The sequence below is a fragment of the Coenobita brevimanus genome, chromosome 22 (assembly GCF_032717465.1).
Source record: "Coenobita brevimanus isolate Jiangsu-jjx chromosome 22, ASM3271746v2, whole genome shotgun sequence".
Lineage (NCBI taxonomy): Eukaryota > Metazoa > Arthropoda > Malacostraca > Decapoda > Coenobitidae > Coenobita > Coenobita brevimanus.
In genome coordinates, this window is record NC_136975.1 from 39,892,445 (window position 1) to 39,916,530 (window position 24,086).

Genomic DNA, 24,086 nt, shown 5'->3' on the forward strand with positions numbered 1-24,086 from the left:
TAACTGTCTGATTTTGTAGGTATCAGTAAAGATTGAAAGAACAACACTGCATTTCACAAGGTCTTTTTCTAGACAAGGAAACACTCACTGGCAGACAATTAAGATGACAGTGAGAAGTGCTTGACCAGAATGTAGCCTATACAGTCTATTGTAACTTGGCCTGAAATTGCCTTCTTCATTATAAGTGCTAAATAGTAATAACAGATTAATGCCAGAATATGATGTTATCCATGCAGAAGTGCTGTGAAAAGATGTAGAGCCATAGCTTTGTACTTCTGTGCATGTGAGGCATGTGAAATAAGATACAAAAGGATGAAAATCTGAGCCAAGTTAAGGTGAAAGAAGTTAACTGAAATGATGTGTTCCTTCAATTTATATTCACAACTACATGATCAGACAAACTTGCATCAGTGATATGTCTGAGTAGGGCCTTGGTGTGGAAAGTTTCTTGCCCATTAGTCACTTCCTATCCTCTGATTTATAAAGGCATGCTTTCGTTGCTTACATGGGATATGTAGATTTTGAGTTGCAAGAATCTTTGCATCAGTTCTTTAAGACCCAAAGATGTGTATTTCTTTATCCAGCAGAAGTTAAGTAGAGTAGTATAACTAAATTACATTAATATTCAAATCTTATTATATGTAGAAACTCTATTACAGGTGCAATATTATGTTGGAGTATTTAATTCTTGAAAAGATTTCTTCCTTATTACAGTAAAACCTCAATATAATTGACTTCAGTAGACCGGAATTCGCTTTTATTGGAATCAAAGAGTTATCAGACTAAAATCTTATATATCAGAAAAGTCCAATAAAGCCAGAAGCAGTCTGGACTGCCTGACCACTTCAGCTATTGCCACCACAAGAAGATAAATATAAGACATGTTTATTAGTGTACAGTACAGTATTTATATTATACCATATGATTAGTGAATGTATAGTACAGTGCTGCAGTGGTAGTGAAAACAGTTTAAAAACCATTGGTGCGATCTGGACTAATGCCTGATATATCAGAAAAAGTCTGGGTTAGCAGGGGGAAGTCCGAATGTTGCTTTTATCAGAATTTCGCTTTTCCTAGAATGGCTTAGGCCCCGATTACTCTGTTATAGTGAGGTTTTACTGTTTTCCATTTTTCCATTTTCAGATCATAAGTTTTCTTCTTGAGATAATTTCTGCCATTATTAGTTTGTATGACATTAATAATGCTGATAGTTATCTAGTGTAGTTGTGTTTTTACTAATTGTATAAAGTTTTAGGCCCTTTTTTCCAGAACTTTCTCATAGAACTGAGGTAGGAAATTAAATATATCTGTGCAGACTTACTTCTCTGCATGATTAATTTTAGCTCTTTCACTATGATGCCACCATTTTTATTTTATTCTTTGTAACCAACCATGGATGATTTTATTGAAGTCAAAAAACGATCTCCAGTTGTGAAGGGGTCGCTGAAGGATGTATCTAACTCCTTCAGTTCAGAAAGTCTCCCCTAAACCAAGTAAAATTGTCTGGTGGTAAGAAGAATAAACTAAAGATGATGTCACTCGGCTGAATGGGCTAAATCCTTTTATGCTGATGTTTTATGCAAATTTAGGTACAGCAGCTCCTATATTAGCATGATATTTACCTTTACCAGGTACTTGTGGAAGTCCCTGATTTTTTTCCTTCTGATGGCTTGAACTTGTTTTATTTATTTAAGTTAACTTAGACAGTTCAGTACTTTGTTTGGTCTGCAGTATTAGCAGTGCTTTTGGGGGAACTTACTGCATTTTAGAAAAATGTACTTCCAGCCAGGAATGGTAGTTGATTGTTAAGTAGTTTTCATGATAGGGCTGGGGAAGTCCCTTGGTCATGGGTGTCGCAAATGAGTTTTTGAAGGCATCAAGGAAGGGGCTTTGGGCTGGTTTCATTACCATTTGGACTTTAGAAATATTGATGAGAGATGTCATCCTAGACTTGGACACCTGGGAAGTGGGTCCATTACTGCTGTATTTGTGTCCAATCATAATGCCTTGTTAAGCCTCGCAGCTTTCACTTGAAGTCATCAGTAACTCATGCCCCCTTTGAAAAGGAGCACTTTAGATCCATTTTCTTTTCCGTCATGTATGGGGCTGTTCAGGCAGTGTGTGCTACTAGGGTCATTTGTGCACGTCTCCCCCCCCCCCTTTTTTTTTTTCCCATGGTGCTCAGGTATACACCACACAAGAATCTAGCAGCATACAGAGCCTGTGCAGCCTAGTTGGTGAGATGCAGTAAGCCAGTTTTTTTTTTTTTTTTATGATTTGAAGAGAGAATGAATCATTGGTGACTTCAGAGGAAGATCATCTTGAGTAAAGAAGCATTATAATTTAACTGAGAGGAAGGTAGAGTCCCGGAGGATTGGAAGTCAGATATAATTATTCCCTTGTACAAAGGAAAAGGGGAAAAAGAAGTGTGTGGTAATCATAGGGGCATTTGTCTTCTTAGTGTAATAGGAAAAGTGTATGGTAAGATACTTATTGACAGAGTTAGAGAAAGAACAGAGAAATCAGTTGGAGAAGAACAGGAAGGTTTTAGGAAGGGAAGAGGTTGTGTAGATCAGATATTCATTCTTAGATCCTTAGTGGAAAAGTTTCTAGAGAAGGGAAAGAAGTTGTATGCGGCTTTCATGGATTTGGAGAAAGCATATGACAGGGTGGATAGACAAGGATTGTGGAAAGTTTTAAGAATATATGGAGTAGATGGGAAGTTGTTGGATGCTGTGAAGAGTATGTACGATGGTACGAAGGCTGCAGTGCATGTGGAGGGTGAACTAAGTGAATTTTTCTCTTTGAAAGTTGGGTTGAAACAGGGATGTGTCATGTCTCCATGGTTGTTCAATCTGTACATGGATGGGGTAATAAAAGAGGTACAAGGTAGGGTAGTGGATGTTGGAGTGGCCCTGGTGAGAGAGGATAGTGTTTGGAAACTCCCTGTACTGTTATTGGCAGATGATACTGTGTTGTTGAGTGAAGACGAAGGGGAGCTGCAAGGCTTGGTGGATGAGTTTAGGAGAGTGAGTAAGAAACTGAATCTAAAGGTGAATGTAGGGAAGAGTAAAGTGATGGTCTTTGAGAGAGGTGAAGTCAGTGAATGTACAGCGAGGTTGGATGGTGAGGAATTGGAAAATGTGAGTACATTTAAGTACTTGGGTAGTGTGATGAGTAAGGATGGAGGTTTGGAGGGTGAACTGCTTGAAAGGGTACAACAGGGAAGAAAGGTTGCTGGTTCTTTGAAAGCAATGATAAGAAACAGGGAAGTGAGCATGCAAGTGAAAAAGTTACTACATGACAGTATTGTGATACCAACTCTAACGTATGGTTTGGAGGGTGAACTGCTTGAAAGGGTACAACAGGGAAGAAAGGTTGCTGGTTCTTTGAAAGCAATGATAAGAAACAGGGAAGTGAGCATGCAAGTGAAAAAGTTACTACATGACAGTATTGTGATACCAACTGTAACGTATGGAAGTGAAGCTTGGACGTTGTTGGAAGGACACAAGTCAAGAGTGAGAGCATTGGAAATGAGTTATTTAAGAGGAGCCTGAGGAGTCACATGGAGAGACAGGCTGACGAATGAGGATATAAAGGAGCGTTGTGGTGTGGATGTGGATGTGATAGGAAGCGTTATGAGGAACACACTGAGGTGGTTTTGCCATTTGGAGAAGATGGATGGTGAAAGACTGACGAAGAGAGTGTATGTGAGTGAGGTGGAGGGGGGAAGAGGGAGGAGGAGGCCGAGGATGAGATGGAGGGATGGGGTGGAGAGGTAAATGAGAGAGAGGGGTGTGAGTTGGGAGCAGGGCAGTGAAATGGCAGGGGACAGGGCGACTTGGAGGTGATTTGTTTGTGGCCTCCCCAAACGGGATTGAGGCGTTTGGCAATAGATAGATAGATAGATAATTTAACTGGAGGCAAGTAGTAATGTAGCATCCCCTTAGTACACTGAGACTGGGATGGTTCATCCTGTTACATGTACCAATTTCTATGCCGATTTGGTGCTGAAACTGGCTTTATGCCACTTCTTAGCATGCCTCCAGTGAGTGGGAACAGTCCATAATATAGACAGGAGCTGTTGATAAAGATCTGTGAAACTAACGTGGTAGTGCTGTCTAGAAACTCTGACATATTAGCGTGGAAAACTGAGATGAGCTGAGAGACAAGATGCTTGGTTGAAGAAGAGAGATTGGGAAAGGTGCTTCTGCAATGTTCATAATACATACTGAATTTTTAAAAGTTGCCACATTTTGTTGCCATGGAACATCACAAGGGAATACTAGGTAGTGAGTAATGAGGGTAAGGTAGAGTATGTTTAGGATACTGTGTACTGAAGGTTTGAACTGATGTCATCAACTTTCAGAAGTTCTGGATGGATGGCAATTTTGGTGGCATGCAAAGATAAACTTGTTATACAAGTAAATAGAGTATCCCACTGAAGTTTTGGTCACGTCAGAGGTTACTAAGACATTGAAAAGTTAGTCAAGAGCTGCTCGGATGTACTGTACGTGGATGGTCTGCACCAAGGAGAGAAAAGGCATTATACAGCAAAAATTAATATACAGTACTGCAATTGATGCAGGTCCATATGGGATGACTAGTTTATCCAGTAATATGGAATATGCCACTTTAGATGATTTAGACAGTATGGTTTATGCGTGTAATTTGTTTTTTTGAGTCTGGCACTTTGCCGTGTCATAGAAAATCGTGCCACAGAAGCACGCGCCATAGGCGACTTGACTGTATATGGATAAATTTGTCTCGTGGCCCAACCCTGGTGGCGACCCAGGACTCTTTTGACTGTGGCCTTGACATCCTCCCGTCCTCCTACACATCCGGTTACCATAACTAACCCATCCTCCACACCTCCTGTGTCTTCCACTCCTCTAGCTCCTGTTCTGTCTGCTTCAGTCAGTTCCTCTTCTATTATCACACTTCACCCCTATCTTCCTTCCTCACCTCCAGTTTTTGTTCCTTCTGTGCCCTCTGTCTCCCTTCCCCAACCACATCCTTCTTCCTGTGTTCCTGTCCCTTCCCCAACCTCATCCTTCCTGTGTTCCTGTCCCTTCCCTTACCTCCTCTTTATTCGGTATGCAGACCTGGATGAAATACTTCAGTATTATGAACACTGATGTTGACCTCTCGCTCCGTCTCTCGCTACTTTGTCAGGTAGGCCAGTATGTTACCTTCTTGGCCTTTCTGAGTGGCTCCCACCTCCTTGCAGTCTGTGTTGCTCCCCAAGCTGAGAAGGTGGCATCCCTGGTCAATAGTTCAGGCCAACCCATTTCTTTGTTCCCAGACATCCTAATTTCTCCACTGACACCATCTGTCTGCCATTGTCAATGTTCTTTGACTAGAGAGCTTTTGCAGAATTCTCTGGTGATATCAAACTCATCCTATCTGGGTAATGGCATCCCACTCGCCCAGTTCAGTGTTATACCATTCCTCCTCTTGGACGCCAACAGCAGCCAGCCAGTGTCATTAAGATTATCTTTGCCTCTCGAGACGTGCCCCCTTCAGTCATCATTGGGGGCACTGTTCTCCAGGTTTGTCAGTTTCTTCTATCTCCTTGCCAGTGTACATCTTGTAGGCGCTTTGGCCACCCTGTCAAGTACTGCTGGTCAACTGCAGTCTGCCCCAACTGTGCACAGGCTGGCCAAACTTCCTCTGACGGTACTTCCACCATCCGTTGCTGCCCTAACTGTTAGAGTAGCCATTCTGCCACCTAAAAGATATTTCCCATTTAACTGTTTAAGGCAGAAGTGTCCAGTGTTCATTGGAAAACAGGCCTTTCCTTTTGTGATACTCATTGACAAGTTTGCAGCCTTGGTCACTTTCCAGCCATTACGTATGTACGCTTAATCCATCCTACTGCTATTGTGTTGCTGGTCTCCAGCTCCTCTGGTGTCTCAGCTTCTGTCCTTGTCTCTGATTCTTTCTCTCTTGTTTTTCTTTCCAGTTCTTCTCTTTCCTTCCTTTGTTCCTCACCTTCTTCCACATCTGTATACTCTTGGTCCTCTCGTCCATCCCCTTCTCTCAACATAGGCAAACATCAATGTGTTTGCGGTTTTTCCCTGTCTCACATTCCTGCTGTCTCTGCCTCAGCTTCTGTCCAGCCTTCCAAACGTCTCACATGTTCAGCATCTCCGTCCCCTACCTCATCCTCTTTCTTGTCCACCTGTCAAGGCCCTCAGGTCATCTTGTCGGCGTCTCCCCCATCCAGTCTCCTCTCCCTCGCATACAGAGACTATTCACAATATTGTTTCCTACCTTCGCTGAACTTCCTCCATATCCTCAAAACATACATCCACCTCCTCCTCCTCCTCCTTCTCCCATTCCTCTTTCCCCTCTAGAACCTCCTTCTCCCCCCAACTCTGTCCATCCTCCTCCCTCTGTGACTTCTGTTTCTTCTTTCTTGTCTCCATTTCCTTTGGTCCTTGATTTCCCTACGCCTCGCGGGTACTCTTGCCTTGACCATCGTGTATGTCTGCCACCCTCTTCCCGGTCTTAAGTCTTGCATATCCTCATGGCTCTTCTACAATGGAATATGCATGGTTTTGCATCCTATCGTCCTTCCTCACAATGCCTCATAGCCGTTCATGATCCTCTTCTTGTATATCTTGAGGAAACCTTCCTCCATGCCTCCCCTGTTCCTATTGCATGTTTTGCTTTTTTCGGTTTTCCTCCTCCTCCTCCTGCTGCTCTTCTTATCCGCAACACTGTTCCTTTTGAACCTCTTCCCTCCTCAGTCCCCCATGCTTCCACTCATCTTTTTCTTTGCCCCTGGGTCTCTGTCTGCTCTCTCAACTTCTTTCCTGTTCCATTTGATTTTTCTGCTTTTTCCTCCCTACTTTGTTCCTTTCCTCATCCAATTCTCCTCCTTGGAGACTTCATTTGCCGTCATACCCTTCGGGGTGACTTGCCACCCCCAGAGGTTGCTTCTTTAAACAGTTTCTTTCTTAGTCTGATCTCTCTCTTCTCAATACTGGTTCTCGTACTCACTTTGACCTCCTTACTCGTTCCTTTTCTTGTATTGATCTGTCTTTCTGTTCTCCTGTTTCCTTTGAGTTCTTCTGGTCTGTTCTTGATGACCCTTTTTTCAGTGATCACTTTTCTATCAAGCTTTCCATTACTTCTTTCTGTCTGGTTCCTTGTCTTCCCAGCTGGCAGCTTTGTGCTGCTAATTGGAGCTTATTTCCTCTCTTATGGTCCGCTCTTTGCCTCCTTCTTCCTTTTTTTCTCCTCACGAGTTGCTTTCTTTTTTCTTGGTCCTGGTTTTAGGAGTTGCCCTTACTGCTATCCCAAGAAATACCAGACCTCCTACAGCCAAAATTGTGTCGTGGTAGATTTCTGAATGCAAGCGTGCCCTCCATGTTAAGCTTGCTGCCTGGAAAGGCTTGCATTGTGGATGATCTACACTGGACCATAACTGTAGTCTCTTAATATTCCAATGTGCCTCTGCTGCCTTCCGCTGTTCTGTTTGTCAGGCCAAACGCCACAGTTGAATGTCCTTCGTTTCTAGCATTTTGGCGGACACTCCCATTGGAGCATTTTGGTATCATATCCATAGAATATCAGGTGAGCATGTCCCACCTCAAGCTCCTGTTCTCTCTTGAGATGAACATTCTGTAGCTGATGCTTCTGTGATTGCTGAAGCTTAGGTAGTTATTTTAGGCTTGTAAGCCCGGGGTCCCACCATTCTTCAGATTTTCATGGTATTAAATCTCTTTCTAAATACAGTATCTGCCAATTTTTTTTACTGTGTCTTCTGAGGGAGCTATCAACCCGTTAACTGCTCTATACAGCCTGGGCTGTTCTGAGTGCGACTGCTCAATACAGCCCTGGCTGCGCATATGAATTTCAAATATAGTGTCATGGTGACCAAGGCCGATACATGCAAGCATGTTTTAGCCTTCAAAACTGAAACCGAAAAAGAAAACGAAAACCATACATTCCAATAGAGAATCACACAATTCGATGTTCATCCATGGCTTTACCAAGGCAAATATTAAGCTACTATTTCATTACTAAATACTTTGGCATGTGTTATCTCAATTCTATCTATCTATTGCCAGACACCACAATCCCGCAAAGGGCCTAAGACAAAATTTGGCCTTTGGGAAATTTCATTTTTACCCCTATCTCTGTGCACCACGGACACCTCCAAAAAACCGCCATGCGCAGTTAATGGGTTAATGCCTCTTTCACACTTCATGAGTTGTCGTCCATGCTTCAGTTGTGCATTGATTCCAGTGTGGGTCTTGATGGTGAAACATCTCTCTCCAAGTGCCCTGTCTTTTCTTTTGGCTCTTTACAACAGGATTTGGTCTGAGGGTTTCTTTCCTCATGCTTGGCATGAGGCGGTCATCCTGCCATTTCTTAAACCTGGTAAAACTGGTTGCTTTCCTCAAGACTACCATCCCATTGCTCAGACCAGTTGTTTATATAAACTGCTTGAATGTATGATATCGTAAAGCTTGTAACACTTTAGATCCTCTCCTTCGTTTGGAGTATTTTATCCGTTCTGCTTTTTCCCCTCACCGGTCTGTCATTGTTATATTTTTTGATGTGGAAAAAGCATATGATACTACATGGCACTATCATAGTTTGTGTTGTCTTCGTTCCCTTGGTCTTCATGGTAACATTGGTGTTTTTCTTCAAAACTTCCTTTCCCTCTGCACCTTCCGTGTCCGCCTCGGTGCCCATTTTTCCCCTGCCTTCCCCCAGCACAAAAGTGTCCCCCAGGGCTGTGTCCTCAGTATACCTTTTTTCTCATCACTATTAATGATACTGCCTCTTCCCTGCCGCCCTCTGTTTCCGCCTCTCTGTATGTCAGTGATTTTGCTATTTACACTGAGGATTCGGATCTCCCTCATCTCCAATCCCGTATTCAGTCTGCCAGTACAGCAGCCTCCACTTGGGCCACCACTCATGGGGTTCCTTTCTCTACCTCCAAGTCTTATATGGTGTCATTTACCTGTTCCCATACTATACCTCAGCCACTTCTTTACCTCTATGACACCTCTTCCTTATCAGTCTTCTGCAACCTTTCTTGGTCTTGTCTTGACTCTTGGTTAAACTGAAATGAGCACATTTCTTCTCGTCATTTTTCCACTTTTCATTGTCTTTGCTTACTACAAACTCTGTCTCATCTTTTGTGGGGCACCGGTTGCATCACACTTCTTTGTCTCCACTCAGTCCTTATTCTACCTGAACTTGATAATGGGTGTCAAGACTACACCCATACCCCAATATCCGGCAGTGTTGTGCACCAGTGGGAGTGTTTGGTCAGCAAGTATGTTGGATATTGAAGCAGTTTTCCTCATAAGGTACTGAAGAAAAGCCAGAGATGCATTCCAGACCCAAACCCAAACTTTCATATACCTTACTCAATCAATAGACCATAGGTAATGTTATTATCCTCATAAACATTAGTATTGCTAAAAAATGGCACTTCAACGTCACATGCAGGAGGGTGGGGTTGTGGCACATGCGGTGTTTAACACTGCTTCATGACAACTGAACAGCCAGGCAGGCTGCTGGCAGTGGTCCAAGCGGGGATGAGGGAGGGCAGGGGGATGGGGAGACAAGCAGGGGTGGGGGAGAGAGACAGGTGGTGGTGGGGGAGGGTGGGGGCACAGGGAAGGAGGAAAGAAAGCCAAACAGCCCTGCTCCCTCCCCCCCCAATCTCATTCTCTCTCTCTCTCACCCACCACTCACTCACTCACTCACTTTCTCTCACCACTATCACTCGCTCACTCACACTGTCTCACTCATTCACTCACTCAGTCAAAACTATCACTCACTCTTCACTCTCACACACACACACACACACACACACACACACGGGAGAAAAGCAAGGGTGGTGGAGGTGGGGGTAATGGAGAGAGAGACAACCAGGGGTGGGGGAAGGGAGGGAAACATGCCTGGCAGTGCTGAGTCTGGTGGGGGATGGAGAAGGGATGGAGGGGGAGGAGAGAGGGAATGGAGGGAGGAAGGGAGGACTAGGAGAGTCTCATTTCAAACCTAGGGAGAGGTGAGGTGTTGGTCTGAAGAGGCGGGGTGTCGGACTAGTGAGGTGACGGACATTCAAATTGTTTGGATTGTGGAAATGTTTCCCTATTTCTTGTGTTCGGTCTAGCAAAGTGCCGGTTATTGATGCGCCAGATAATGGGGTATGGGTGTATCCCTCTGCCTTTGCCCATACTCTTTAGAAACTTATTCCCCTCATCATACTGGTCTTTGTTTAGCCATACTGTAGGTGCCTTTCGGTCAGTCCCAGCCACAAGCCTTTGCGTCGAATCAGGCGCTCCCTGCCTCTCCCCTCATTGTTCTCTTCTTACAGTTAAATTTTATGCACCCATGCTTCAGTTTTCTTCCAATAAATTGCTCCACCCTCCTCCCTCATTCCACCGTTCTTTTCAGTCTGCCTCTCATGTCCTCCTTCTCTTCTCCCTCTTCTTCATTCTGTTGGTTTCACCTTTCGACCCATTCTTCCCCTTCATCCTTTGTCTTTCCCCCCTTGACTTCTCCCTCTTCCAGCGATCTGTCCTTTTCTTCCTTGTTCTCACTGTCTTCTTTCTCCTGTCACTCTCTGCTCTCTCTCTCTCTCTCTCTTTTTTTTTTTTTTTTTTTAACACGTCTTCTCACTCTTCTGCTAGTCTTTACTGATGGTTCCATATCTCTTCACAGTATTGGGTTTGCTGTAGTCTCCCATGAGTCTTCTTTTTCCAGTCCCTTCCCTCTGTTGTGGGTGTTCTTATTGCAGAACTTATGCTGTTGTTTTTGCTCTGAAGCCTCTGTTTTGTTCCTCTTCCTCCTCTTTTGTAATCTTCTCCAATTCTCACAGTGCACTGTCTTCTCTACAGACCTCTTCTTTTTGTCATTCCCTTGTCACTCAAATTCATGAGTGGCTTTTCCATTTTTCTGTGCGTAAGAAGCCGTTTCAGTTTTGCTTGGTCCCATATCATGTTAGGATTGCCGGTAATGAATGTGCAGACTTGCTGGCTCGTCCTGCCGCTCTGTCTCACGTTCTCTCCTCTACCCATTCCTGCTTTTGATTGTTTTCCTATTCGTACTTGCCTTTTCTGTGACCTCTGGCAAACTTTCTGGGACTCCAAGGTCACCAATAGCCTTCATCTCGTTAAGCCTTCTGTTCTTCCCTGGTCTGTTTCCACTCTCCCCAATCGTCAATGGGAAATTGCCCTTGCTCATTGTCGCTTAGGTCACACCTGTCTCACTCACAGTCACGTAATGAGTGATGACCGCCTGCCACTTTTTTCATGTTGAAATTGCCCCTTGATTATCCGACACCTTTTTCTCTACTACCTGTTTACTCTTTGTGACTGTTGCTCTTTTTTTCTCTTTCTCTCGTTATTACCCTGCCCTTTGTTGCTTGCTGATTTCCATGGTGACTCTCTTACTTTTCCTGTTTCTAATATTAATGCTTTTCTTTCTGTTGTGTGTGTTTTGCATCTAATTTAATTGTTTTCCAATCTTTGCTGCTTTGGTGCCATATAGCCTCTCTAGGCTTTGTGCTAGTTTCTTCTCACTCTTCATACATTCATTCTTATCCAAATGCTCTCCTTTGGTAGCATTCATTTCCACAGTTTTTATTTGACTGGGTGGTTCCCACACATTCTGAACTGGCTAAGCATACAGTCAGTTCAATATAAACAGAGCATTATGAAATGGCATATATTTAACTACAACCATGCGGCGAACAAAGGCTAATCAGGCAATGGGAATGCTTAAAAATATTTGGAATAATAACAATTTTTCTGTGCATACAAAAATCAAACTTTATAAGGTAATGGTTAGGAGTATCTTAATTTAAGGACACGAGTCTTGGTACAGCACAGTGACTATGGAAAATAAATTCTTGGTGTTTGAAAATAAAGCACTTAGAAGAATATTAGGAGTTAAGTGGTGGGAAAGGATACCAAATAGTAGAATTAGAGAAATAACGGGAGTGCAGCCGATCGATGAATATGTTAGATTCACACGATGGAAGTGGCTAGGACATGTGTATAGGAGACAGGGAATAGTACGAGGTACACCAGGGTGGGTGGCACTTGGTAGGAGAGGTAGAGGAAGGCCAAAAGAGACGTGGGTGAGGACAATGAGACGGGAAGCTGGAGATGAGTGTTGGGGAGATCTTGAGGAGTTAGCACAAGATAGGATGTGGTGGTGTGAGTTCATCGAGGCCCTATGCGTCCCCGAGGGTGCCACAGGAAATGATTGATTGATGCAGCGAACATTATTAGTATGCCATTTCGAAAGGTGGAGTTCCCCACCTGAGTGTGCTCCTGTGCTGTCCAACATACTAGTAACTATTGACAGTAGAATACATTAAGAAAATAAAATTTTAGATGCCTGACACAGGATTAGCCAAGCAGATTCTGCTGTAACCTAGTTTTTTCTATGAAATTTTGAGTTGAGCATGCTATAAGTAAAACATTTCTTCACTTTTGTTTCTCTTCCTTCTTTCTGACTCTGTGCATTCTTTGGTACGCTGAAAATTTTTAAGGATTTCTCTTGATCTAACTTACCACATGATGGACACAGACATAGTAATAATTTACTTTTTAGATTATTCACTAAAGAGAATGAAAGAGAACTGCTAGGCCACTAACATATTGCACTGCTCTAATGCCGCCCAAATGGCAGCCTCTGGTTTGATGATGTCATGTGAAAAGCCTCTATAGAAGTAGAGGAGATTTTATTTCCAGGATTGTTACAAGAATAGTTAGAGATTTATGTAAGAGGTAGGATATCGGAAGGAGAGCTAGTGGAGTGAGTTTTGATGTATAGCTTCTGTAATCATATGGAAAATAAGATACATTCTGTTGTGGATAGAGATATGAATTGTTTTGTTGATTAATAAAGAGAGATCTGATTAATATTGATGCTGAAAGGAAATGCTGAAGTATAGTATCACATGGTAAAACGAATTGGCAAAAAATTATAGTACCAAGGAGCATTTGTGATTTGCGTCATATCCATTCCCTGGCTGGAAGTTCTCAGGAAGGAGCAGGGTGCTGTAATCAGTATCACTAATAATTGATGCTGGTATGCAACCTGTCACACATTTTTACATTTGCTGATCTTGATTCTTTGTTGTAATATCATTGTTAAGAATATAGCCATGCTATGCAGTTTTTACCTAAATTATGAGGTTGCTTTTGATAGTTTGATATGGTATAATTTATTGGAATTTTTGTCTGATTTCATATTTTTATATGTAAATTTAGACATTTCTTGGTTTATGGTTGAATGCTTGTTTATTGTAATGAACTGGAATATTTTTTAATTTGGCTTAGTGAATAAAAATTATTATACTGTCTTAAGTATATTCTATCACAAATATTTTGGAATGTAAAGAACTGTGTTCCATAAGTGTACAACATAGGGTTTTCAGTATAGTGATCATTAGCTATATGTAAAGTGCAATCTTTGCTTGAAGTCTAGTAAGCAAGAGAAATGTTCAAAATATTAGATAAAAAAACAGAATGCAGAAGCACTGCTGTGAAGTAATTTATTTAAAATTTTATTAACCTTACATTCCTTCTGAAGTCAGCAGCGGGCCACTGTGGACATGGCCGCATCTGGCATTGTTGGGAGCAGTGGTGGTCTCCCTACTCCTCACCATCATTCTCGTCTCTGTCATATGCTACTGTCAGCATCGCAAGGTACCTAGTGCTCTGTCTTATCATGACCTCAGTTTAGTCATTACTTAATTTGAATTTAATTATGCTGTGGTGTACCAGCCATCCACATTCCCTTGCTGTGTCCTTGTTCTTGTGTTCTGCCCATGTTTTTTTAGCTGAATTATTGCGCCTGTGCATTGCACACATTGTTCAATTTTATGTCTTGTTTTCTCACGGGACAGTACTGTATCTTAGTTTCTGATCTCATGATGGCCATTTTCAACACCTTGAAAGAAAAGCAACAGCCTTTTCCATGGTAAAAACCTACTTTTCATTCATAATGGGTAAGTGTTGGTAGCACCTAAGGAATTGGCATCAAACAGCTTACAGCATCGTGCAGGCATTTTAGATGGTGATGAATTATCTCAGATTCATAGAGCTGAGAAGTAAGTACATTATTACTTGTCCCCACAATAATTTTGCCTCACATGGCATTAGGATGTTCCCCTGAAACTCATTGTTTCATCCTCTCATGAAACTCTGCATCAACTATATTTACTGTACAGGTTTGCACCATGTGAAGTATGGCTGTGCATGGGGTTTGAGTTGGCTTGGTAATGTTCAGGAAAGTGGCCAGAGTTTTTTTTTTTTTTTTTTTTTTTTTTCCTCCCCCCCCAGAGAAAACAAGCCATTGACAGTTTTAAGGAAGGTTTTCATTCCTCATGAGGTATTATAGATTGGAGTGGTAGTAATGTGCCCACTCCTTAGTTCTCTTGAGTCAGGGATGATACCTCTTTGTCATCACTTCTGATACCTGCATGAAGTCATAAATGACTCACTGCCACTTCCTTGGTTGCTTTCAAAAGGAGAGAGGGGAGTATGATTACTGCAATGCATTGCAAAAGGTTGGCAGCATGTAAACATGAACTCCAGTAATTTCTATCTACTTGCAGAGAGAGAGAGAGAGAGAGAGAGAGAGAGAGCATACACTTTGTAATGGAGAGCATCACTGCAGTGGAATAAATACTGTAAATCACTATGGTAGGACAAATCTAAACTGGCGGCTAGGATGGGGCACAAAGCATTGTACAGTGTTGCCATGTTTTCCATATGCACGACCCCCCGCCTCCCCATATATCCTGGGGGAGATGTGCTTCACGCTGGGGAATTTTGTTTCTTTTATGAGTGATATAAACTTATGCTTTCATTTCTTTATTTTTTTACTATATCTAATTATATTTAAAAATATTTATTATTGTTTTACATATGTCGCCAGATGACCTCGCTGGTGCGGCGCCATGATTTTTCATTCAGTCACTCTCTCCCTCCTTCCTTCCCTCCCTTCCTCCATCCCTCAACACCTCCTCTGGCCTGCCTTCCTCCCCCCCCCTCCATCTCTCTCTCTCTCATCTGTGGTGTTTTAGGATACATTTTGGTTATTTTCATTAACATTATATTGTACATATTATAAATTTGAGTTTATTTCCACACCACCCAGGAGGTAAGGACACAAAGGAAAGTGACATGAGGTTAGTCTGGGTCTGTGTGAGTGTTGCCGCTCACAAGGGTTTAATGTATTATTTTCTCCTTTACTAAGATATTGGCATCTTTTTACTTATATTCCTGCACATTATCATATAATCATAATTGTGACATTATTACCCACCCCAGAACTACGGTAAAAGCCAATAAAAGTGACTACTTTTTTTTTTAGCAACACAGTAAAATATTTATGCCACGTTTCTGTATTGCCGTATAAATATTTCAGGCATAATGAGTTTAATGTTCTTTCATATATCATAATACACACGTTAACAGTGTATTCATAGGTGTTTATCGTATTTGTGATGCCTTTTACATATATAATAGTCGTTTCCCATCGTGGGTATGGGAAACATAGCAACACTGTACAGAGGGTCGCGCCACACCCTAGCCGCCAGTTTAGATTTGTACCACCATAGGGATCATCCCCATACCCTCCTGGAGATTCCAAGGAGGTTCTTTTCTCTGGCATTTGACAGGAAAACAACCCAGTGGATTGGTTGACGGTCATTTTTTTTTTTTTTTTTTTTTCCCCCATCATCATCATCATCATCATCCATTCCAACATTGGCCCATGAGGAGTGTAGAAGCCTGGGGCTAGACAGGTTGGTCCAGACATTTAAGATGAGAGTGACCAGCCACACTCATCCCTGAGTGGCATTAGGTGAGCAATGAACCCCAACCACCCCTTGGATATAAACCTTCACCAGCTCAATCCAATTGGAGCGCCACAATTACTCACTAAGCCACCAGGCACCAAAATTTGGTTATATGGTTACCACCCAGTGTAGTAAATGGTTTCATGGTGTACAGGAAACCATTTGGCTTGTCACTTAGTGTAGAGTCATCCACAGGCTGAAGGAAGAGGATAGGATGAAGGAAAGACAGAAGAGGGAGTGTAAAGTTACCTGTAGGCAGAAGGACGAGGAAAGAATGAAGGAAAGAAAGACAGAAGAGGAGATGCGCTGAACAATCCTATGATATACTTAATTTGACAGACCAGAGTAAAAATTAGGAGATCTAAGCCTTCAAAGTTGCACAAAAAGAGGTCGATGGCAGCACAAGCCTCAAGTGGCCATGACGTCATAAGCCCACCATGCCCGGAGACAAAACAAGACTGATCCCCAGTTAAGCTGTGTGATGGTGGTTGTGCTGAGCTTTGCTTCGTGAGCAAATAACCACCATTGGTTCTTTGTTCCACTGTGCAAGAACACAAGTAGAATCACACAAGAAAAAAGATTCATCACTGTTCCAAGAGACATGAAAACCAGGAAGGGCAACTCCTGCCGTTTCCAAGCGGTGTGAGGAAATACCGAATCGATGGTCATTTACCGAATCGGCACTTTTAAATGGAAAATATAATTTTTATCACCTTACTGGTTCATGCACACCTAATTACCAGAAATCTGGTCAAAAATTTGTGCTTAATATGACTGTTAACTAAAAATCTGGTTTCAGAGTTTAAATGTGCTAAAATTAGCGGATATTTACCCTTCAGATCAGCACTCGTTGACTGACTTCCATTTTGCATAAATTTTGATTTAAAGCACAAATTAATGTATTTGCATTGTAAATCAATATTTACACAAGATAGAAGTCTGTCAAGGCAAGTTAACCTAGAGGTGAACACTTCCGTTAGCTTTAGCAAATTTTCACTCTAAATCCTGAATTTTTATTAATAGTCAAATTAAACACAAATTTTTGATTGGATTTCAGATAATTAGGTGTGTATGAACCTTTATGGTGATAAAAATTATAATAGCCTAACATATACAGCTTAACCCCTAAAGGCCGCAATTATTTCAGGCAGGGTACCTCCCACAGCCGCAATTCTGGGGTGTTTTGGCAACTTTCACCAAGGGCAAATTGAATGTGTTCTGGCTAAAGAGGAAGAATTTACACATCTGACAACACAATCCGTACCCCCGTAGGCCAAATGGTTACTGCACAATTGTGCATCAAAGGTAAACAAGTTTATAAAAGTTACCCCTTGAAAATACTCTAAAACTTGAAAATTTTGATAACTACATATTTTCCTTACAGAAACAGATCATTTCAAAGTGTTCTGTCACACCAACTATGAAAACAGGTGCATGTAGGTGTGGGGAGATTACTAGGCTGTGGGGAGATAAAGTAGGCTGTGGGGAGTAGGCCTATAGGTACAGGGGTTGGAAAAATAACCAACTTTTCGCATGAAAAGAAAGCACTTCAATGTGTTCTGTAACATCTTGGTGGCCTGATACCTCTCGGGGGGGTCTGTAGGGGGTGGGAGGGTAGAGGGACAAGGAGGGAGGGATGGGGTGGGATTCAGGGGGACACTAGGCTATCAGGGTGGGAGGAAGGGCGAGAATGGGTGGGAAGGGACACAGGTGGTGATGGGAGGAGAGATGCAGGTGCATGGAGAGGTGGGAGGGTGATGGGGGACAATGAGGGAGTGGGGTAGAGGGTGGCATGGAGGCAGACCAGGGGGGGGGTGCCCCCCCACTGCCCAGGTTGGTCCGATCCCCCCTCACGCTACTTCAGGGGTGAGTTCTCATTGGCCTGAAGCCATGTACGTCATAATCGGGGCGGAAGAAGCGCTCCACAGTTTTTTACAGGCCCCACTCAATCCATGCAATTAGGCATTTTGGCATAAAACTCAAATCACATCCATTGATGCAATTAGGACTAGGGGTTAACCTAACAATCACCTGTCAAGCAAAATGAACCCTAATTTTGGCTTAAGTCCTTGGTAGGGATGTGAAAATCTTATTCTTCAGATCAGACTTGCTGTTACTAAAATGAAGTTCAAACATCACCAGTACATAAGACCAAGAAATCAGGTAACCAAATACTGTTCTCCGCAGAGGTATAGCGGTCCACGGGCAGGTCTATCTAGGAGGAAAAACATGGAAATCTTTTAGTTTTTGTGACATCTTCCCTATGTAGTACTGCCCAGTTTCAGGGCTTTATGCCCCTGGAGTCAGGACCTAGCAATACTTATACTGATTCAGTTCATAAATCACTTCATTACGACTATCAAATTTAATCTTTATGCTACCAAGTTGTCCTACAGGTACCTGGTTGTCGCAAGGTTCGCCATCACTATTAGTCACTAAAACCAATACTAAAGCACAACCACTGCATGCTTCACCTTTAACCCTTAAACCACGGTCTTGTTTTGCTTTGACCTGCGGCTCCCGTGGGCATATTTGCGCTCTGACAGACTCTCTAAAAATATTTGCCAAAAGTCAGTTATTAGTCCTAGAATATTAAAATCACATATGCTTATGGCACATACCTTCAGCTTTCTCCTTGGGTGTTTGTTGAGCCTTCGTCGAGTACTGTAGGACTTGTGGAGACCTCTGAAATTGGGTAACGAAGTCTCCACTTTACTCTTCCCAACAACTCGTAATATGATTACCACAGCCTGATATTATCACTGGAAACACTATTCTATGATTCTCAAATAGTTTGGAATCCATACTCCTAAAGAAAAAACACTGTGAAAGCAATGAAAATTACGAGGGCGTATGACCATCCCACTTCCAATCGTTCGCTGCTGGTGTTGTCTATTATTCATAAAAACACTCACAGTTTATATTTCTGTTACTGTATAACACTTATATATATCTACAGTCTTTATCCATAAGTTTCCTTCAGTAATAGTAGTTTATCATCACTGTAGGGATTCAATTTCTTTCAGTAAAATACGTAGCATTCACTTTCTCGTCCTGTATCCCAGCTTTGAGAGTGAATGTCACTTTCACCTTCACTCTCATAACGCATAGTATTCATACATGCTAGAGTGAAACTTTCACTTTCATTACTCCTAGTATATATACTCATATTCTTATAATACTGTACTACTCATTTACATTTCTATTTACGTTCTCTGTTTTATTTACATTATTTACATTTCTGTTTTATTTACACTGTGTTATGCACTGTCACTTGAAGTAACTTATAAAACTATTTTCCACTGTTCACTTATTTACATTCATTGCTTTCACTTGCTGTTTACACATTATTTACACATTATTTACAATTCCACTTGCACTGTTTTACTCAATAGAAAGATCGTAATCACTCTCTATCAATTGTCAGCCCTTTACCTCTTTCCACACGAGGTTTAGTAGGGGGTAAAGGTCACAGGGCCCTTTGCATGGGGCTAAAAAGCGGCAGAAGTTAGCAGGAGCGAATCAGACGTACTTTCACCTTGAAAGACGACAGTGAACTGATAGTGGTGGCCTCCTGCCGCCTGGCTAGGGTGAGTGCAATACAGGTACTGCCAACTTTAACCTTGTGAGACCTGCTAATATATAGCAATGAAATGATTGGCAGGAAACCAAGACAATACATAAAAAATTAGGTAGTTCCAGGTGAATGTAAATATCACTTAGGCTTCTCCCTTCCCTCCTTATATGTACTGTATATTTATTACGAAAATAGATTATACAGCATATTTCAAGGGGAAATAAACAGCGAAAATTAGCGAATGAGTGCACGTGAGGTGTTGTCAGGTGATAATTAGCCAATTCCGGGTGTATGGCACTATCACTTACCTTATTTCTTTTTTGTATATATTATTTGGTATAAGAATAGGGCATAGGGCTTATTTCAATGGATGAAATTAGAGGAAAATTCCAGGGAAGATTTACTTAGTGTAGAATACAGTGTGGTGGCCTGCAATAATTAGGTAGTTCCAGGTGAATGTAAATATCACTTAGGCTTCTCCCTTCCTTTCTTTTATATATTTTTATTACGAAAATAGATTATACAGCATATTTCAAGGGGAAATAAACAGCGAAAATTGGTGAACGATTGCAATGAGGTGTTGTCAGGTGATAATTAGCCAATTCTAGGTGTATGGCACTCTCACTTACATTATTTCTTTCTTGTATATATTATTTGGTATAAGAATAGGGCATAGGGCTTATTTCAATGGATGAAATCAGTGAAAAATTCCAGGGAAGATTTACTTAGTGTAGCACGGCCGGGCAGGCGAGAGGATAGGGTAATGGAGGGGAGGTAGGGAGGGGAGTCAAGAATGGGGAAAATGGCTAAATTGTCAACAATGGATGGGAGTACAGATGAGATTAGGAGTGCTGACTAGTGTTGGACATTGGCAGTACTGATAGATAATACAAGCCACCACTTGAAAGCCTGGGGGAATTCAAAATAACACAGAATTACAAAAGTGACGCCCCGCGGTATGATCCCTTGCTCCCAAGCGTCACGAAAGTGACGCCCTGCAGTTAAGGGGTTAAGAGAGCTATCACGCTAAGTCTTACATACCTGCCTTGATAATAACAGCTGAATATCACGGAAATCTTACCTGTGCTGAAGTATGACTCCCAGACATTGTTGTGAGTGGCGGTCAGCTTTGGTCCAGGTACCGGTTGTGACGTCATTGCGAGGGTACATGTTTCGCGTGAGGTACGATAATCCCCAACTTTGGTTGACTGTTTTTTTTTTCATAAATATTAAGTGGGAGAGAAAAAATAATGATATTGCAACGATTATGAGTGACTGTTTATTACTTTATGTAACTTGCACACGACCGTCAACCAGTCAGTTGGCTTTCACATCTTAGGGGCAAAAAACCATTAGATGAGTGTACTTTCTTAGAGCAAAAAATAGAGAATGGATGCACTCTTGTCAGAGCAGATTAATATGGAGTGAACATTTTGGGAAGTTCTTCCAAAATATTCTTTACTTCAGAATGAGAATCACAAGGCCCCCTGACATAAGCTTTTAGACTGTGATCCTGGAGGACAATTTAGCCCATGATTGATATACATGGAATCCATGTTCCCATCAGTAGCACCTCTCATAGGTAGCCCATAGACTCTTTCACAGCACAAGGAAGGTTCTTTGTATTAGTCAGGTGGAATGGATATGGACATACCATCCACCTAAATAGGTGCCAGTACCAGTGCTGGGCAGGTGCGCAAACACTTGCACAAAGCGCAATTGCGCACCCTTGCCCTCCGGTGATATCGTTATTGCACACCGCACGAGACCATGCGCAATTTTGCGCTTGCGCACATGAAAAGGCAGGTGCGCACCAGCCCTGTGGATTGTGCACTGCGCAATCCAAGGGACACATGGTCTTCCAGGGGACATGTGGTCTTCCAGGGGACACGTGGGTTTGGGAGCTTCCCGCATGGCTGGACAAGGGATGGGGGAGGCTGGGGCAGGTCGCAAGGGTGGGTTGGTGGGGGGAGGCGGGAGGGAAGAGGTTAGTAGCATTTCTTAATATACTTCAACAGAGATAATGTATTTTTAATATTTTTAAAATTAATTATAAATATACATTATTTATTAAGATTAGCATATGCAATTCCTTACAAAATTATTATAACATATTATTTAAATCAAATATGCACAGCCTAATAATTTATTAGGCTGTGGATATTTGATTTAAATACTCTGTTTTCATGATTTTTTAGTTTTTGTAACAAATTACAGATGCTGTTGTATATCTATATTGAATTATTAAATAAATTGTCTTGACAAGACAAGAGAGAGAGAGAGATAAAGAGCATTATTCTGAGAGATAGAGAGAGAGAGAATAAATACAGGAATGGCAAAGGAGCGTCCCTTTGAGTGAGGAGATAAGGCATAAACTTCGTCCCTCTTCTCTCTCTTATTCTCCATTCCCTCCCTCCTCTCTCTCTTATTCTCCATTCCCTCCCTCCTCTGTCAGAGAGAGAGAGAGAGAGAGAGAGAGTTGATGATACAGTAATCACGTGATCTTTGCCAATGCCTTGGTAAATATAGGCTGTTTTTCCCGGACAGTGACCTACTGTACCTCAGTCACCGCGGGTGGTTGGCAGGTTGCTAATTTAGTAATTTATTTAATTATACCAATATATATTTTACAGTAATTCCCACAAATATATGCAAATGATTTGCACTAGCGCTTTGCGACATTGCACAAACTAAATACAGTATTAGATTGCGCACTTGCGCAAATTACAGATAATAGAAAATAATAATAATAAATAAAAGTAAGTAAGTAGTTATGCTGTTTTATTTAAATATCTCAATATTTTTCAGTAATTCCCAAAAATATACGCAAATGGTTTGCACTTGTGCTTTGCGACATTGTGCAAGCTAAATATTTATCAGATTGTGCATTTGTGCTTGCGCAAGGTAGTGAACCGTGGATTGCGCTTTGCGCTTGCGCAAGGTCCTTCTTTGTTTGCGCTGACCACCACTGGCCAGTACCCAGTGATATATATGGAATCCATGTTCCCATCAATAGCACTTCTTATAGGTAGCTCATAGGCTCTTTCACAGCTGAAGGAAGGTTCTTCGTATTAGTTTGGTGGAATGGATATGGACATACCATCCACCTAAATAGGTGCCTGTATCCAGTGACACTTCCAGCTGTGCTGATGGAGTACAGTAATCCCTTAATTATCCAACATAATAGAGCCAAAGGCATGTCCAGGTAATGGACTTCTGTCCTGGCCCCCCTTCATACATAACCTAACTTTGAAAGTCAGTGTAAAAGGACACTACGGTATATTGTACAAAACTTGCTCCTGTTTAACACTACTCTACCTGGTCAGGCAGACCTATAAACCACAGCCTAGCAATTACCATGTTCAAGCAGACCCATCAACCACAGACAAGCAATAACCACTGCAGGGCCATACCCTGCAGAGACATAAAAAGAAAAAGAAAAAAAAAGAAAGAAAAAAAAAAAAGGCTACACACAAAAAAAATGCAGTGGGCACACAAAACATAATGGTAGGATGGAATAAAATCATGGTACAGTTGTACAGTAAGCTAGATTAAAATCATAGTCAACACTCACGATTCGACTATCCCTCCTCATTCTTACCAAGGACCTCCTGCTTCTCTAGAGTCATCACTACCCTCTTCCTTTTCCCTGGTGAAGAGGCCATCATCACACACCCAATGAAGAGGCATTCAAAGAATAACAAGGTCTGAGGCAGGCAGGAAACAGCCACAAAAGCCACCATTACATCTGTCCGAGAGGAGATGTTTACTACACTGTTGTCGCCTAGGAACTGAGAATGACTGAGGGGGGGGTCTAGCACTTGCTGGGTGAACTACCCAGCCAGACAGGCAAAACCGGACTATTCCCACCTGGCTGGGCCCAAAGATGTTCATGTGGCCATAATTTCTGCCCGGATGCAAGCATTTTGTCCGGAGATTATGAAAAAATGTATGAATAATGGTTTTGAACAGCCAGATCACAGTGTCAGGATAATGGATTGTCCAGGTAATGGTTGTCTGGATAATAGAGGGATTACTGTACTTGGGTTGTATTCTCATTGGTTAAAGAAGTTCCCTTGTTCCTCTTTTGTACCAGATTATGTTTATCACCCTCTGAAGGGCAGGCGTACAGTATATAATGTGTGACCCTCACAGTCAGTCACTCTTTCACTTAATCTTTCTGTATCAGCATTTACCTACCACCCATCTTCAACCATCTAGAGTTATTAGGTGCTGCATCCCACCATAAGTAAGGTGCATGTACTCACTGAGTCAACGAAGTTTTTTGAAGGATGACATCCAGGCTTTACTGGGTGTGTGTTGAGGTGTGAGGAATATACACATATACAGACTGTCCTCAGGAGCACCTGTGTACTGTATGTCATTTTGGGAGTACTGTATTTGTAAAATTCCTATGACAGTGCCATGAAGATAAGAGGTTGTCATCCTTTAACGTCAGTTTTGTAGTCATTGTGAAATTTAATGCAGTAGAGGACTATGTATTGCTTTAAGTTGAGCCTCGTGATTGAGAAGATAAAAAAAAATATTTGCTGCCTATTTAATTGGGAGTAATAAATTGAGTATAATTCCAGTATGGGAGCCAAGTATAGACCATTTTTTAAGTATAGGTATTGAGTTTGAATTGAAATGTTG

At 41.9% G+C, this 24,086-nt stretch overlaps 1 protein-coding gene across 1 annotated transcript in view; it reads left to right on the forward strand.

The window, feature by feature from the left end:
- Positions 1-24,086, forward strand: part of LOC145392344 (TGF-beta receptor type-1-like) — a 111,102-nt gene that overhangs the window by 51,039 nt on the left and 35,977 nt on the right. Inside the window, exon 2 of the mRNA XM_080266746.1 lies at positions 13,582-13,697. Coding sequence (XP_080122872.1) covers positions 13,582-13,697 — 116 coding nt within the window. The remainder of the gene's footprint in view (positions 1-13,581; positions 13,698-24,086) is intronic.